At 41.5% G+C, this 15844-nt stretch overlaps 1 protein-coding gene across 2 annotated transcripts in view; it reads right to left on the minus strand.

The window, feature by feature from the left end:
- Positions 1–11951: 11951 nt before the first annotated feature.
- Positions 11952–15844, minus strand: part of TRAM1 (translocation associated membrane protein 1) — a 30063-nt gene continuing 26170 nt past the window's right edge. For both annotated transcript variants that reach the window (XM_059043646.2, XM_067017574.1), the window contains exon 11: positions 11952–13529. In XM_059043646.2, coding sequence (XP_058899629.1) covers positions 13456–13529 — 74 coding nt within the window. In that variant the 3' untranslated portion in view covers positions 11952–13455. The remainder of the gene's footprint in view (positions 13530–15844) is intronic.

Consider the following 15844-nt stretch of genomic DNA (forward strand, 5'->3'; position numbering starts at 1 on the left):
GCTCTCCTTGCCCCTCTGCACCCTCCAAACACCTATTAACAAGACACACGTCACCGCACAAGTAACTGGGCCTCACTTCAGCAGGAATTAGTTTGTTCCCCTTCGGATTTGACAATTTTTTTTCTAGCTCTTTTTTTCTCTGTTCTTCCTTCCCTTTCTGTTTCTTCCTTTAAAAATAATCTTTTTCTATATCCTAGAAAACAACCAATGTAACCTATGTGATTGCACCACAGGTATCGAAGTTCTGACTTCAAAAGGAATCGTTGAATCAAGTCCTGCACGGGAATGAAGGCGCTAGTGTGCAAGCTCACAGCACACGCCAAAACCAGGCTACAAAATGCATTTCTCAGAAAACCAAACAAAGGAAACAGGAAGAAACAGGCAAAGTCCATCCCCCCTCACCAACCCCAATTCTCAGTTTTCATGAGGTCTTTGAAAAAGGGCAGGATTCTGGAGACTTGGCTCTCTACTTATTTGATCCATTTTCATGGTTCCCTTTTCCCTCTTTAGCTTCCCTCTCATGACCGGTGCTCACTTATCACATGAACAACATTGTTATCAAATGGCATTACAGTGGCATCACCAAATATGCCTTTTCTGGAACAAGTTGTCTCAAGAGCCTAAAAAGTGACTTGTGTTGGACAATACCTGACAAGGCAACTTGTGATTCTGTGAGCCTGTGATTCTGGACCCGGGTGACCCTAGAGGAAATGTTGGTGGTGGAGACCCATGTGGCTGGCAGCAGCTGGCACAAGAGGCTAGAGACTGGCTGAGTTACCCGTGCTTTAAGAAATGGGATGGGTCTCCAGTAGGCTCCTGGGATGTGTCGCCCCAAGAACATTGTGACGTGATGTACAAGACCTATGGTTTTAGACAGCGCTACGGAACCTACCTCTCTGAGACTCACACTCCAGGGAGGGGCCCCTCCCCAGATGGAGGAAAACTGGACATGCGCCATCCTCTGAATGCCAGGATATCTTAAAGATAGCATTTTCCCACAGCCCCTCCCCACCGAAGCCTGTTCTCTGACAATATCCTCTGAGAGATAGCGGGAGAGACCCAGTGGAGCTTGTGTCCACCGTGGTGGCTTGCGGTTCCCCCATCGACTGGGCTGTCCTCTCTCGGCCCTGTCACCCTTGCTCCCTCCAGGCCCCCTCATACCCTCATAGCTGGGCGACCAATCACTGGGTGGTGTGGCCAAGAAAGAACACACAGAGCCTTTCTGGATAATTTTCAGGAAATTCAAGGAGAGATGAGAAAACGGAATGTAAAAAAACCCATGCTTTAGTTGCCGTTTTTAATTCCCCTTCAAGAAATCTCACCGGTAGAGGCTTCCTCCGATGGGTGGATGGCTTGGATTTTGCCTGAGCTAATTAGGGATTGACTATATTTGCCAAGTTCTCTGAGTGGGCATGATACCTGAGCATGTGAGATCCAAATGAACTAAATTTTGTATTCTTTTTTTCTATGTTCTTTCATTTTCAAAATTTCAAATCAAATTCATGGAGCCTGGAATACAATGGTATACCAGCAAGGAAAAATAAATGTACTTCGAAAGTGGAAAAAAGGAACTGCTGTTTGACTTACATCATTTTAGTAATGGGTTAGTCAACATTTACTCAGAACCTACTGGGTACAGAATGTGATAGGCATGTGGGAAAATTACAAAAATATGGGAAGATATTTTTTTCTGCCTGCAAAAATCCAACTAATTTAGCCTAATGGAAGACACCAACTAAGACACATGAGAACAGCTAAGAATACAAATAATGGGAACTGGCCACGTCCACTAAGGACATGTTGGTTTCAACTGCCCATGAGTGCTGAAGGCTGGCTCAGACCCACTGGCCATGAAGCATCCCAGTTGGGGATTTTGTGGCATTTCCCTGGCGAAATCTATCCAACAGCAGCCCTCACCTTTCTTAGTCGCTCCACACAGGTAATTGCGGTGAACTTGAAGGGCTGGTTTCCTAATCATAATACTTGATTTTGTTAAACTAATGATATCATGGTGGCCATCTGGGGATTTATGCCACAGGCTTTGTGACCATATCAGCTCAGGACTCTTCAATCTCCCTTAGAGTCAGAAGAAGCAGACGTGACACTTGGCTCTGAAGAAACGAATTGGTACCACCCAAACCTTCTGTGCCTCCATCTGGCCAGCTCCTGTTTTGTGGACTTCACGTAAAATCAAGCGCCCTCTCTGGATAAATGGGACTTTTGCAGAGAGTGTGCTCAACTTTCAAAGCCTCCTTATCTGTGCTTCCTGCTGGCAGAAATATGGAAACCTGCCAAGAACCTGGTCAAAGCCTCTATTTTGAATGAGAAAATCTACAGGGTGGGTCCAAGGTCCCTTCTGACTTGTCAAGAGTGTTTCTGGGTCCTTTTGTGAACTGTCAAGTTTAACTGCCTGTGCTTTTGAGCGAAGTGCCTTTGAGGCCCACTTAGTGGCTCAGAACAAAGCGTCTCAGAGCACCTGTGGGGAAGGACTGATTTTTGTTTTAAATCCATTGTGGATCAATATTTTGGAAAATAATAAACTGCTAGGAAATTTCAATTAAAAAAACCCCAAAGACTACAAAACACAAGCTTAATTTTTTTTCTTTAGATTCAACACACATAAAACTATTCTGTCAAACTGGCATAAAAGTTCTAAATGCTTACTCTGTTTTTGTACTTATCTCATTGCAGATTGGTTACAAACAATTTGCAGGATGGAATAGAAACTACTCCCTGGACTGAAGTTTGAGTGGCCCTGGCTTAAAAGGTGATGGGGGGGAAAAAGGTGATGGGGCTGTGGATTATTTTCAAAGTAGGAGCCTTCCAACTAATTATAAGACAGCCAGAGAGCAGACCCCCTTAAGTGGATTCCATAGAGTTTTTGTTCTGACTTCAATCAGAACTTGAACATTTGAAATCAACAATGTTTCTCCCTAAAAGCCAGTTGCCATCTCTCCTGGCCTCTCAGCTGAGACGCAAGCTCTTCTGCCCACTTGCATAGAACTGGTTAGTACATTGTTTTAGTTCTTTTACTAACCTGCAAGGTCCAGTTTAACAATGCTCAATAAATATGGGGAGGAAGAGTGAAATAATAAAATAATACCAATTACATGTGCTAGAAAATAAGCAGGCACCTTACCCTTCAGATTTATCAATGTTGCTGAGTGTCCCAAGATATTTCACATTCCCTGGCATCTTCACAGGAGAGAGACTTGCTGAGAAAATGAGAGGGAAAACAATAGATGGGTATACTCCTTCCCTGGAACCTGCAGGCCACACTTCCCCATGGAGATGGCAGGAACAGAAAGATATGGAGATACCTTGGTGCCAAGGAAAATGGGTGGACCTGGAGGCCCAAGGCCTGGCGCCAACGTCCTGGAGAGACAGCCGCGCCGGCCTCCCGACCCGATGGCACATTTGTCCTGGGTGGGCTCTTCTAACTAACGCTTTCCTCACTCTTGGCCTTAATGGTACTCATCCTGGGCTTCTCAGCTTACAGGTAGTTTTCTCAGAGAGGCCTCTCCTCCTCTCCCCTCCATCCTGCTCTCTCTCTCAAGCATTCGGCGGTCCCCCTTTATAGCACTTATGTGTCCTATTTTTGTACATGGTTACTTGTCTTCACACTTTAAGCTTGGTGAGGGCAGGAATCGTGCCTGTGGGGTCTGTCCCTGTGGATTCCGAGCCTTGGCATAACGTTTGGAACCAGGGCACTCATGGCTGTGTTAGCGATAGCCCGGCCACAGCCCCCAAGCTGCTTGTACAGGCTCAGCTTGCTTTACTGTGCTTCGCAGATACTATATTTTCATGACTTGAAGGTTTGCAGCAACCCTGTGTTGAACAAGTCTTGTTGGGGCCATTTTCCCAACAGCCTTTGCTCGCTTCCTGTCTCTTTGTCACATTTTAATTCTCGCAATAGTCCAAGCTTTTCCTTATTATTATATTTGTTTAGGTGATCTAAGATCAGTGATCTTTGATGTTACTGCTACGACCCGCTGAAGGCTCAGGTGGGTGGTTAGCATTTTTTAGCAATAAAGTATTTTCTAACTAAGATATGTACTTTTTTTTTTTTTAGACATAATACTATTGAACACTTAGTAGGCTACAGTATAATGGAAACATAACTTTTATATGCACTGGGAAACCGAAAAATTCACGTGACTCTTTTTATTGCGATATTCCCTTTACTCCGGTAATCTGGAACCCAACCCTGAAATCCCTCCGAAGTCTGCCTGTAATCGATTTTCTTCTCTCCCGTTTTTGTTTGTAACCTTTTTATTCAATGAATTGGGTTTGATAGGGTAGAATCATAAAGCAACTTAATTTTATTTGTCTCACCTTCCCTTCAAACCGCCTCTGTGGGCTCCTTCTCTTCCTGCCGGCGGGGATGCTCTCAGACAAGTCTTACAGCTTGTAAAGTCCTCCGTAGGTCCTGAAAAGTCACTTGTAGTTGCGAAACCAGACTTATGTTAGTAGTTGGAGCCTTACCAGGGCCACGATGAAATCTTCGAACGTTTGCCCACCCCGACCCCCGGGGCTCTGGGCTGCCAGCCTTGCCCCCGTCCTGGCAGTTGGGGGTCCCATCACTCCCATCAGTCCTGGTGGTGGGGGTCCTTAGTGGGGGTGGCAGCCCTGCCCCTGGAGCCCCGTGTGCACAGCCGTCCCGGGAAGGCACTCACCCCACTCCCAGTGAAGGGGGCTGGGGCAGTGGCCCAGCACTCGGACCCTCCCCTGCATTTTCCCACTGTGGATCTTCCGCAGGCTGGGCTTGGGCGGTGGACAGCGTCTCTTCCCTCATGTTGGGAGGGTCTAGCACCTGCCCTGCTGTGGGATCCCACGAGATCCTTCCGGGCCTTTGGTCCATCAGTGGAAATGAGGCAGAGGGGATCCTTGGTAATGTTACCGAACCCAACCCGCCCTGCTCGCCACAGGACAGGCCAGTAAATCAGGAGATGAATTGTTGGGGCAAGGAATAACGACGTTAATTGGAAAGCTAGTAGACCAAGAAGATGGCGGACTAGTGTCTAGAAAAACCGTCTTCCAAATTCGGGCTCCTTTTATTCAGAGGAAGGGGAAGGGGCGGGGCCCACTGTGATGCCAGCCAATGGCTGGGCAGGACTGCTAACGGTCGCTCGCTGACTGTTGCTCCCTAACCAGTCATTTGCTTGGGGGAGGGGCCCACTGCGATGCAGACCAATGACTGAGCGGGACTGCTAACAGCTGTGCCCCTGCCCCACCCCTATCACAGTAACATCTTGTTGCTCTTATTACCAGGACACCAAAGACTTCCTAGGAGACACATTGGAGGAATTCTTTCTAGTCTTTATTTTCTCCTTTGCAACTTCTGACACTGCTGACCACTTCCCCCTTGAAGCCCTTTTGCTTGGTTTCCATGACTACTAACCTCTCTTCACCTCTTTCCCTTCCTTCTCAGGCTCCCTCAAAGATTTGTGATTCCTTGGTTGCTCCTTACCCATCAGTGTCTCCAATCACGGGCGCAGTTTCTCTCCAGCCTTAGGTGATTCCTTCCTTCACTGATGGATTGATTCATTCACTCCCTTCCTTCATCGTCGGGCCCTGAGCACCAAGCCCTGAAGCAAATTGTTCTGATTCAAAACGCAGCTTCAGGTCGTTCCTCCGGAAAGCCTCCTCTCAGCTCCCAGACCGAGTCAGCTTGAGTTCAGCCTCGTACATGAGGTACCTTGTACTTGAGGTGCCTGGTACTTATCCCCACTCTGGAACTTTCCCCATTGTTGTAATTATTGTCTGGGATGTCTGTCTCCTCCACTAGACTGTGAGCCTTTAAAGGCAGGGACTGTGTTTAATAAATTTTGTATCCCCGTCATATCCAGAAAAAGTCTATCAGTGTTTATCGAATAAATTAAAATGCTGTGTCTGATTAGTATTCTAAAATTAGAAATAACTTTATCGGGCTTCCCTGGTGGTGCAGTGGTTAAGAATCCGCCTGCTGATGCAGGGGACACGGGTTCGTGCCCCGGTCCGGGAAGATCCCACATGCTGCAGAACAGCTAAGCCCATGTGCCACAACTACTGAAGTCCGTGCACCTAGAGCCCATGCTCTGCAACAAGAGAAGCCACCGCAGTGAGGGGCCCGCGCACCGCAACGAAGAGTTAGCCCGCGCTTGCTGCAACTAGAGAAAGCCCGTGCGCAGCAACGAAGACCCACACAGCCAAAAAAAAAAAAAAAAAAAAAAAAAAAAAGATAAGATAAAAATTTATTTTTTAAAAAAGAAATAACTTCATCTTCACCAAACTCCCTGGAAGTAAGAACAGTGAACATCAGATCTAATGATCCTCTTGTAACGACAGGCTTGGGTGGAGGAGGGGTGGGTGGAGGAACAGGTCAAACACACCTATGTCCAAAGCCTGGCTTTGCCACTTATGTCACTTCATACCTCTGAGATTCAGTTTCTATAAAACAGAGCTAAGAATGGTCCCTACCTGTTCATATGCTTCTTAGGAAGAGTAAAAATTAGTGGAGGAGCACTTAAAATAATAATTACAACTTAGTAAGCCTTTAACAAATGCCAGCAGTTTTTACTGAATTTTATGCAATAAAAGAATTCACCAGGGGCTTCCCTGGTGGCGCAGTGGTTGAGAGTCCGCCTGCCGATGCATGGGACACGGGTTCGTGCCCCGATCCGGGAGGATCCCACATGCAGCGGAGCGGCTGGGCCCGTGAGCCATGGCCGCTGGGCCTGTGCGTCCAGAGCCTGTGCTCCGCAACGGGAGAGGCCACAACAGTGAGAGGCCCGCATACCGCAAAAAAAAAAAGAATTCACCATTAAAAAATTCTTTCTGTACACTAAGAAAAAATGCTGCCAGTTATTGCATGCCATTGATTGAAAGACCCATTCTTATCTGAGAGGCTGAAATATGGGGGTGGGAGAGTACATTTAGAATCAATAAAGTACAGTATTATTGTGTCTTATGGAAAAAAAGATTGTGGAGGGTAAAGAATGGGCTGTGGGAGGGTGTTTTGGGGACTGAGGTGGGAGAGGCTGGTCCTTTGCTCTACCAGGATGTAAAAATGCACATATCCCTTCCCCATTTCTTTCATTTCAGATGTAAGATGCTAGACATTGGGACCCTGCTGCATGCAGGGAAAGATAAAGATGCCGTGGAATGAATGGAAACTATTGAGAGCAGACATTTGCAGAGCTCAAGGGGAGGCAAAGCAGGGTAGGAACCCATTAAAACTAAGGATTTCTGAAATGAGAATCACTAATATAAAATACCCTACAAAACTGGCAACTTCAGTTCTTTTAGGCAATTGGAAATATCAAAAAGAAACTTTTAAAGCCAGACTCTCAGATCAGTGAGTGAAGTTCTGGACCTGCTTTCAGCTTAGTCCCTCCCATTGGCCATTCTGTTACATCAAATCACAGTAATATGCAGGGCTTCTATTTGAAATTTGGAAGCCCAGTGTGTGAAATGGAAGAGGACTCTTTCAGTTGGAAGTGTAGCTCCTGCATTAAGAGACAGCTGAAATAATCAATGCAAAAAAATAAATAAATAAGCAAAATCACAGGCCGTAAAGTGTTTCCTTTTGTAGAGAATTTGTGACATTAGTTAAAAAAAAAAAAAAGGTACAAACGTCAAGGGCAGCTGGGTTAATGAGTACAGCAAGTACAGCTGCTCTTCCCAGTGGAGACTAGAGCGCTGACGTGGATGGAACGTGAGCGGGAAATGAGGGTGGTGATTGCAACAGCCCCTAACGGGTACTTACTCCATGTCAATGCATAATGGGGATGATTGGCACTGCCAGCTGAACAAGAGATGCTGGGCTGTAATTAGGATGTTGGCGCTCATCAAAATACAGTAAAACAAGGAGAGCCGTGATTACTTAAACCTGAAGCTACATTCTGCAAGATGGCTTTGCTTTTCAAATTCTTTATTGTTTTAGTGTTCATTGAAAAAAACAAAAAAAACAAAACCCCCACAGGCCATACAAAATTAGGATGCTGTGTCATAGAAGAATAAATGAGATGAGCCTGCTTTCTGTATAATGGCCAATATTTAGAGATGTGCTCCATAAATGTCAATGACAATCAGTCCAGAATATTTCTCTCTCTTCAGAAAGAGATTTCTTTTTGCTAAATAGCTATTTCCCCAACCCCCTCTCATTCCTCTGTACCATTGTTTCTGCACTGAGACAGAGTTGACCCGCTATGCCATGATATCAACAGAGAAATAACTTCTAGGTTTGAACTGGGCTTTCTATTCACTGAGAATGACTGATGTTGTGTAGTTATGCAAGTTCTTTTTGAAGATAAAGTTGAACCAAGCCTTGAGGATTTTCTTTTGAACTTTTCCAAGCTTCCTATGTGTATTAGGATTTAGGTAAATCACCAGTCTTCTAATGTATTCCTGATAGTCTTCTAGATCTTAATCCTACAGAATTGAATTCACTTTTTAAAAGCCACATTTAATCTTTCATTTTTCATTTATTAGCATAAATACAGTATAGACATTTCTCCCTTCTGCCCTGAGTCACCTATAACCTGTCTTACTCTTTTGTTTGTTTGTTGTGAAGGAAATCAGCAAGAAATAGAAAAGGACCACTCTAACTGGTCAGAAGATCACTAATAACCTAAATTAGTTTGGTAAAGTTGTACTTTTGAAACATTAATCTCTCATTGTTCTCATAAGGAGTTTTATTATAGTTTCTCATATTTGAGGAAGGAAAAAGCTATTAGTCCAGAAGTCAATCAACCAATATACAACAGAGTAACAACCTGAGTCTTAAGATTTTGGTCTGTTTCATATATTATCCACACTTAGGTGTATATTCCCACCCCCTGCCCTGCCTTCCTCCACTGCCATAGCCAGGCCTTCCAGTCCACTTGTAATTTCTAGGACATTTTATGAGATCTGTTCCAATTTCTTGATAAACTATCTTGTAATACACACTTTTCCTGTCCCAGGTAAATATGCTGATGGCGTTTGATTCTTTCCATTAGAAGGTAAGGAAACTCTAAGCAGCTAATAGTTCTCTAGAAGTTGTACAAGCCATCTGAATGAAAGTATAGTTTCATAAACCAGAGGCATCTAATTTTTAAAAAAATCGTTCTTTAGGGACTTCCCTGGTGGTCCAGTGGGTAAGACTCCACGTTCCCAATGCAGGGGGCCTGGGTTCGATCCCTGGTCAGGGAACTAGATCCCGTATGCATGCCACAACTAAGAGTTCGCATGCCGCAATGAAACATGCCACAAGGAAGATCCCGCATGCCGCGACTAAGACCCAGCGCAGCCCAAATAAATTACTTAACTAAAAAAGAGATGCTAATGTTTGCTGTGAAAAGGGCCAGAACACCTTTAAAGAAAAAAATCATTCTTTGGAAACTATACACACTATTTGCTTTTATGATTATTGTGTCACACGAGTGTATGTGATTCAGTACAGACTTGGAAGTTTGCTTTATGAAATTTCACGCTGGGTAAGCATGCCTGCAGTCTGCCAGTGATTAAATGGCTGTGATGGTGGCTTGAATAGCTCTTGCAGCATCTTTGGCCCCCCTGCTCAGCAACCATGGAGCACTGTCCTTGTACTGTGGGCATGAGTGCTCATCAACCTTGTACAATGGGGTCTTACAGGGAAAAGTAGCAACAACTAAAACTACTTAATGCTTACTATGAGCCATTCAGTCCCTGTGCTGTTTGTCACAAACTGATGAGCTAACAACTAACATTTAATAAGCATCAGGCATGGAGCTATGTACAACCCATTCTTAGAACTACCTTGTGGGTAGTGGGGTGACTGCTTGTGGGGTGACTGCTAACATTATCTCAGGAAACTGAGGCACAGACATTAATTAGATCACACAGAGCTTATTGGTAGAGGAGGCAAGATTTGAACTCTGGTCTACTAGTCTTACTACTATGTACCTATTAATATCTACAGAAATCAACAAGGCTATTACTTGAAGTTTGCATCTTCAAAACAAGAAGAGATTTCTTTCTTTGGCTGACGTAAAGTCGAAGTTAGGTTACCAGTAGTTATGTGATGGAACCCAAGCCTCTTAAATTTCTTTTCTGATTCGCTTGTTTTCAGAACACAAAATGTTTGATTTCAGCTTTAAGCAAATACAGTAATAATTTTTTCACTAAAAATAGTTAAGCCAAACAAAGTGGCTTAGCCTTTCCTTGAAGGGCATTGGATAAAACTGGTTGACATGTGACACACAGATACCTAGTGCAGCTTTTTAAAGCAAGTCATGCTTAAACTAGTTGTCTTTGTAAATACTGGGCTCTGTGCCGTCTTCACAGGATAGAGCTGAGCCATAGCGGATGCTGCCTTCTGTAGATGGCTAACGGCTTTACACAGTGCTCAATACCAGACGGACCTATTATTGGAGTAGAGTTGATTTACAATGTTGTGTTAGTTTCTGGTGTACAGCAAAGTGATTCAGTTATACATATATATTTTTTTAAATTTTAACTTTAAAATTTTTTTGGCCATGCCACCTGGCATGTGGGATCTTAGTTCCCAGACTAAGGGATTGAACCCACACTCCCTTCAGTGGAAGTGCAGACTCTTAACCACTGGACCGCCAGGGAAGTCCCTATGTTCTTTTTCATATACTTTCCATTATGGTTTATTGCACAATATTGAATATAGTTCCCTATGCTACACAGTTGACTTGCCTTTTGCCTTTCCTTTCATCCTAGTGTTGGTCTGTATACCCAGGGCTTCTAAAACACATAGAGACTCAGTCCAACCCCCTTTACTCTCTTCAGGCCCTAGGTCACTAGTCTTTAATTCTTCCAACACTTGCTAATGACTATTCTGCAACTCCCAAACCTGTCTTGTGTTGACGTTTTAAAGCAGATGATGCTTCTTGACTGAATTACCTATCACACCTAGGGTGATCTTTGGGAAAAAAACATCTGTTTTGAGCGTTACCCTTGAATTTCCTCCAGGGTTACTTTTAAGGCCACTCTTTAAAAAATGCAAACAGGTGGTATCAATCCATTCTTATAGGTGTCCACGTATAGACAGGCAGCAGAACCAGTTTTCTGTGAGAACATTTGGCAACACCTTGGAGATACAGGGTGTCAATGGCTATTGCCAACGTCTGTGCAACAAAGCATTTCTCTCCCATTTCCTCATCTATACAAGATTTGCTCCAGGATTAGTTCTGAATTTAAGGACTGTGTACGATTAACTTTAGAAGAATGTAGTTAATACATTTGTTCCAGAATAGTCCACCTGGACTACTCACAGCTATATCCCCCCTTTTATGGAGGGAAGGACGACCCCAGAAGGGCAGAGCAACTAGTTCAAGGTCACTCAGTAAGACAGCTGTCCGGGCTCATGGTCCTGCCCTGATGCTTCCCATCAGGCTTCAAAGTTTGACCAGAGGCCGGGTGACAGCAGCAGCGTCTGCAGGATCTGGGGGGCCCATGGAGACTTTCCTCGGAGGAGGGGATCTAGGGCTTACTATTTACAATTACACTTGTGTATATATGTGTTCTGTAAAGTTTTAACTACATACCAAGGGCTTCCCCCCACCCCCCAAACCCACAGCATATGTTGTAGAACACAAGAACACATAGCATATGCTGTATGTGATTTCATAGAAAGAAGTTTCCTCAAGTGAGTGTGGAGACACTGCATGCTGTGTCATTGTAGGTGCCTCAGGAAGCACGTGTGCATACAAAGGATGACTGGTCCTGCAGTAAAAAAGACACCTTTAAGTTTGTTTAACTCAATAGTCCCTGAATTTGGTTATAAACCACTTTTTCTCACAGTTGCCCTCATTAATAATATATGAAACTAATCATCTTTTTTGGTAGAACACATTTTTTAGGAAAGGCTGTTCTAAATGTTTATCAGAAGTACACTCTTTCAATGTGTACATTTTAATGAGATTAGACACTAAAAATAGCATAACGTTTGCTAACAACAAAGGAAACATCCAAGATACAGCTTGTGAAAGTAAAAATTTTTATTCTGATTGATTTCTCAATGTATAGTTCAATATAATGCCAGCTTTCAATGGCAGAGATCTGGTTCCACTGAAACTCCATGACGCTACAGAGAGCTACTACTTTTTCCAGGAAGTAGGTAAACAGCCGGAAACAGAAAGCACGACTTTCTAGCAGCATGGCAACTGAGTAAACTGCAGACCTATCAGGTCTGCAACTTTTATACTAAAAATGGCGCAAACATTAGCTGGTGACAAAAGTGAGAAGTGGGGAACAAAATGTGAACATTGAAAGGAGTGATATATATGTCCTGTAGAGACGACAAAAACCCAGATAGAGCTATAAAGATTTTAAAGGATAATCATAGAAAAGGGAACCAAATATTTTACTCAAATGTTTTTTAGAGCCTTTCTATAGAGATACAAATATATATATATATATTTATCCAAAAATATGTTTTATACAGATAAATGTTTCTCAAATAAGGATGGGACCAAAGCTACAGTTATAACATAAAGCATTGTCTTTTGTAAGACTATTTATCCACCTGAATTTTCAATTTGAGGCTAGTGCATTAAATGTTTTCCAAATATTGACATCTTTTTACATATATAAATCAAGTAGGCATTATATTTTAAAAGGGTTTTCAGGTTAAACAGCATTTTTCTAAGCGGCTGTGTGTATCAAACTTATGACAAGCCCCATTAAGAATTATTATTAATAAACATATCAAAAAGGGCTATGGTCAAATTTTCTTCTTTATAGTAAATATTTAATTTTCCGATTTCCAGTTTACAAGTGTTGAAAATGCACAAGAAAGATTTTACTTCACAAGTACTTTTATGTTAATATATTTTGATTCAACATATATGGCAATAAATCTTCACACGCCACAACCAAAAGTATGTTTTTTCTCCCTTAAAAAAATGGGGATGTAAATAACATTAACAACCACTATAAAATAAAGCACACAAGTATTTTGGTGAATTTACAAATCTTTTTCCCCAAGTGTAAAGGCTACAAAAATTCCTAAAAATTAGAGAACACTGAAAACATATTAAAGTTGGACATCCAACTTTATATGATTTCCATTTTGCCCTGAAAGATAACTTAAAAAATATGACCTTGCTGGAACAGGCCATCTTGCTAATATAAAAAATTGGTGAGAGCAAGAAATTGTATCACTGATATGCAGAATTTTTGTAAATAGTTCTCTCTTCAAATCATTAGAAAAATGCTGAAAGATAAAAAACAAAATAAAATAAAATATGGTGGTGGTCCCTAAACTATTTTGAAGGCAGGTAGCTTAGTCTAAGCTGAAGTATTTTTTTCACTCCTAGTAATCATCCTCCCCTCAAATGCCCTTTAAAAAATGCATGAAACAATAGTAGCAAGAATCAAAGAGCACAAACTGTATTTTCAAGAACAGAAAAAAATCTCTAGTGCTGAAAGATATAGTAAAAAGCAGATTTCTTTGGGGACATTAATCAATTAGATTATAATTCATTATGAAGATTTCTCTTTTCTATTACGGGGAGAGTCTGCTCCATTTGAAGTTACTGTTCCATTTACACCATTTTCTGAGAAGAGAAAAAAAATCAGGATTACTTCCTAAGTAAGTGCAAATAATATTATCTTTTACACATAAAGGTACCCTCAGAAAAGAAAATTTAAAAGGTAATATATACTCTTATGCCCTCAGGTGAAACTTACTAGTGCTTAATCTTTACTAGTATTTAACCAACCATAAAACCTGATAACATGTTGAACACAATGAACTGAAAGCAGCAAATTAAAAGTAATTACATATGTCAACTACATCTCAATTTAAAAAATAGTTAAAAAAGGAAAGTAACTACTATTGAAGGTAGGAAAAAAAAAGAAGATAGAAACTCTAAAAACAATTAGAAGAACTATAAAATAGTCTGCAGAGCAATACTTTTGGTAGAAAAAAAGGAACATTTTCACACTGGACAGCAGACAAGGGAAGTTCTTGGGGATGTGTTTCTTTCCAACGTATTAAAAAATTGGTGTTTAGGATGATAACTCTTATGTTTAAGAGTGTTATAATCGCCTTCTTCAAGCTATGATGGAATAACTGATGTCAGACCAACCCTAACCCTCCCTCCAAAAATATCCACAAAAGGCGAACACAAAAATGGCTATTTGAAGGCACTGGGAAAAAACCAAGTCAGCTAAGTATATTTCTCCCTCAAGGTATTTGCCAACTACTAAACGTGCACTCACCAAGCAAGACTCAGAGAAATCAAGCAGAAAGTAACTCCTAACAAAGAATAAAGCTACAGAGAGAATTGGGAAGTCTCACAATGATAGGGAGACAAAAATACGAATTTGGGGCCCACCAGAGAAGAAAGCCCTTAGAAATAGTTGATGTCATAGGAATGAGGACAAACTGGAAATAGATCAGCTTTAGTGACACAGAATGACCCAGAGCTTCTACTAATTCATCCAGAGCCTCTGCGTACTTTTACACAAACCATTCAGTATTCAACCTGACCTTAGGGCCATCGGCTTCTGCCTGGCTTTGCTGGAGCCCAGTCGGCCTCCCCGTGGCCTCAGTAACCGCCTTATGTGCCAACAACATAGGCTTACATCGTGTGAAAGCCCCAAGTGGCTTTCTATATTGTTAGCACAGTATTTAGTGTATAAAGGCAAAATTCTTACAATTTTTTCTAAGTATGAAGATACATGCAGTACTGACTTTTTAAATTTTAAAAAATTGGTATAATGTTGCTTACTTAAAAATAATGTTTGGATGCACTGGCAAATTATTTTTGTTTACAGTGTTTTGTTTACAAATTGTCAGTCTTGTTTGTTTTACTTTTAGTGTGATACTTTTAGTGTGACTTTTTAAATGTCTCAGAAATTAAAGTTTTACAAAAAGTGATTTCATAAAAAAAAAAAAAAAAAAAAAAAAAACCCCAAAACCCCCAGGTGTGCCAGAAAACAAGACAAAATGACTGAAAACCAAGAGAAAAAAAAAATCAGAAATAGATCCTCAGGTGATCCAGATCTGGAGTTGTCACACAGGGATATTAAAAGAACAATGGTTAATAAAAATAAATGAAAAGACAGATAATTTCATCCCAGGACTCAAAAATCTTTAATCCCAGGGCAGGATAATACAGTAACTAAAAATATAAATTTAATAAAAGTTAACAGCAGATTAGGCACAACAGAAGAAATGAGTGAACTAGGAAAAAATGCTCAGATTGAAACTCAGAGAAAAAAGGATGGAAAATGCAGAAAGCACGAAAAGATATAGAAGGACAGGGTAAAAGGGTTTAACACATGTGCTAGAATCCCCGAAGGACAGGAGAAAGAGAATGGGGCAGAAGCAATATCTGAAGAAATAATGGTGAAGAATTTTCCAAAAATGGCAAAAGAAACCAAGCCAAGATTCAGGAAGCTCTACACAACCCCGAGCAGGATAAATACAAAGAAAACCAAACCCAGGCACATCATAGTATAACTGTCAAAAAAACAAGGATAATTTCGTCAGACTGGATGAAAAAATTAAAATCCAATTACACGCTGCTTACAAGAGACACAACTTATATTTAAGGACAAAGAAAGGTTTAAAGTAGAAAAACACAGGAAAAGATAGAGCATGCTAACACTTTATCACAAGATAGTTGGTGAACTGGAGTAAATTCAGACAAGCTAGAGATGAAGATGGACATGTGACAATAAAAAAGGACAAATCCCACAGGGATTTATATAGCAACCCTGAAGTCTGATATACCTATAACATATCCTCACAATATTTAAAGCAAAAACTTACAAGCTACAAGGAGAAATGGGTCAATACCTTTTGCAGTAACTGACTGAATAAGCAGAACTCCTTCCACCAAGTCAGTAAAGATACGAACCT

The sequence above is a fragment of the Kogia breviceps genome, chromosome 17, assembly GCF_026419965.1.
Source record: "Kogia breviceps isolate mKogBre1 chromosome 17, mKogBre1 haplotype 1, whole genome shotgun sequence".
Taxonomy (NCBI): Eukaryota; Metazoa; Chordata; class Mammalia; order Artiodactyla; family Physeteridae; genus Kogia; species Kogia breviceps.